The following is a 687-nucleotide window of genomic DNA, read 5'->3' as shown; positions in this document are numbered from 1 at the left end:
TTTGGGGTGTATGCACAGCTTGCTGCATGCAGCAGCAATATATGCTTCTGCTTCCTGCTGCTGCTGCTGCCGCGTCGCCTCCCCCCAGCTGTCTAAGCTCATGTCCGTCAGCGAGCCGTCGAGCCCGTACAGGGGCACAGGGATCTCCAGCTGCAGCAGCAGCAGCAGCAGCAGCAGCAGCAGCAGCAACAGCAGCAGCAGCAGCAGCAAGAACAGCAGCAGCGGCAGCAGTAGAAGATCAAACGCTTTCAAGCCGCAGCACAACAACAACACCGCCAACTGCTACTGCTCCTGCTGCTACTCCTGCTGCTGCTGCTACTCCTGCTGCTGCTGCTGCTACCCCTGCTGCTGCTGCTGCTGCTGCTGCTGCTGCTGCTGCTGCTTACATCTCTATCATCGTCCCCATACACAAGCAGGCCGTAGTCCTTACAGATGCGGTATAGGGGGTTCCCCTCTATGCCGTGTATCCACGAGGCCCCCTGCAGCACACGCAGCAGCAACAAAACTTCTCCTGCTGCTGCTGCTGCTGCTGCTGCTGCTGCTGCTGCTGCAGTAGCTCGTGATGCTCCTGCTGCTGCTGCTGCTGCTGCTGATGTGCAGCGGTGACAGCAACTGCAGCAGCTCAGGTGTCAACTGGCTACCCAACAGCAACAGCACTGCGGTTCTCGCTGCTGCTACTCTCCCTAT

General features: G+C 59.4%; 1 protein-coding gene across 1 annotated transcript in view; it reads right to left on the bottom strand.

Annotated features, from left to right (window-relative positions):
- EMH_0001340 (flavin-containing amine oxidase domain-containing protein, putative) overlaps positions 1 to 687 on the bottom strand; it is a gene marked incomplete at both ends in the record, with an annotated part of 7,986 nt that overhangs the window by 3,595 nt on the left and 3,704 nt on the right. The window contains one exon of the mRNA XM_013495554.1: positions 287 to 479. Within this exon, the coding sequence (XP_013351008.1) occupies positions 287 to 479 (193 nt within the window). The remainder of the gene's footprint in view (positions 1 to 286; positions 480 to 687) is intronic.

This window comes from Eimeria mitis, genomic scaffold (genome assembly GCF_000499745.2).
Source record: "Eimeria mitis Houghton genomic scaffold, Emh_scaff163, whole genome shotgun sequence".
Taxonomy (NCBI): domain Eukaryota; phylum Apicomplexa; class Conoidasida; order Eucoccidiorida; family Eimeriidae; genus Eimeria; species Eimeria mitis.
This window is presented reverse-complemented; position numbering and strand designations above follow the sequence as displayed.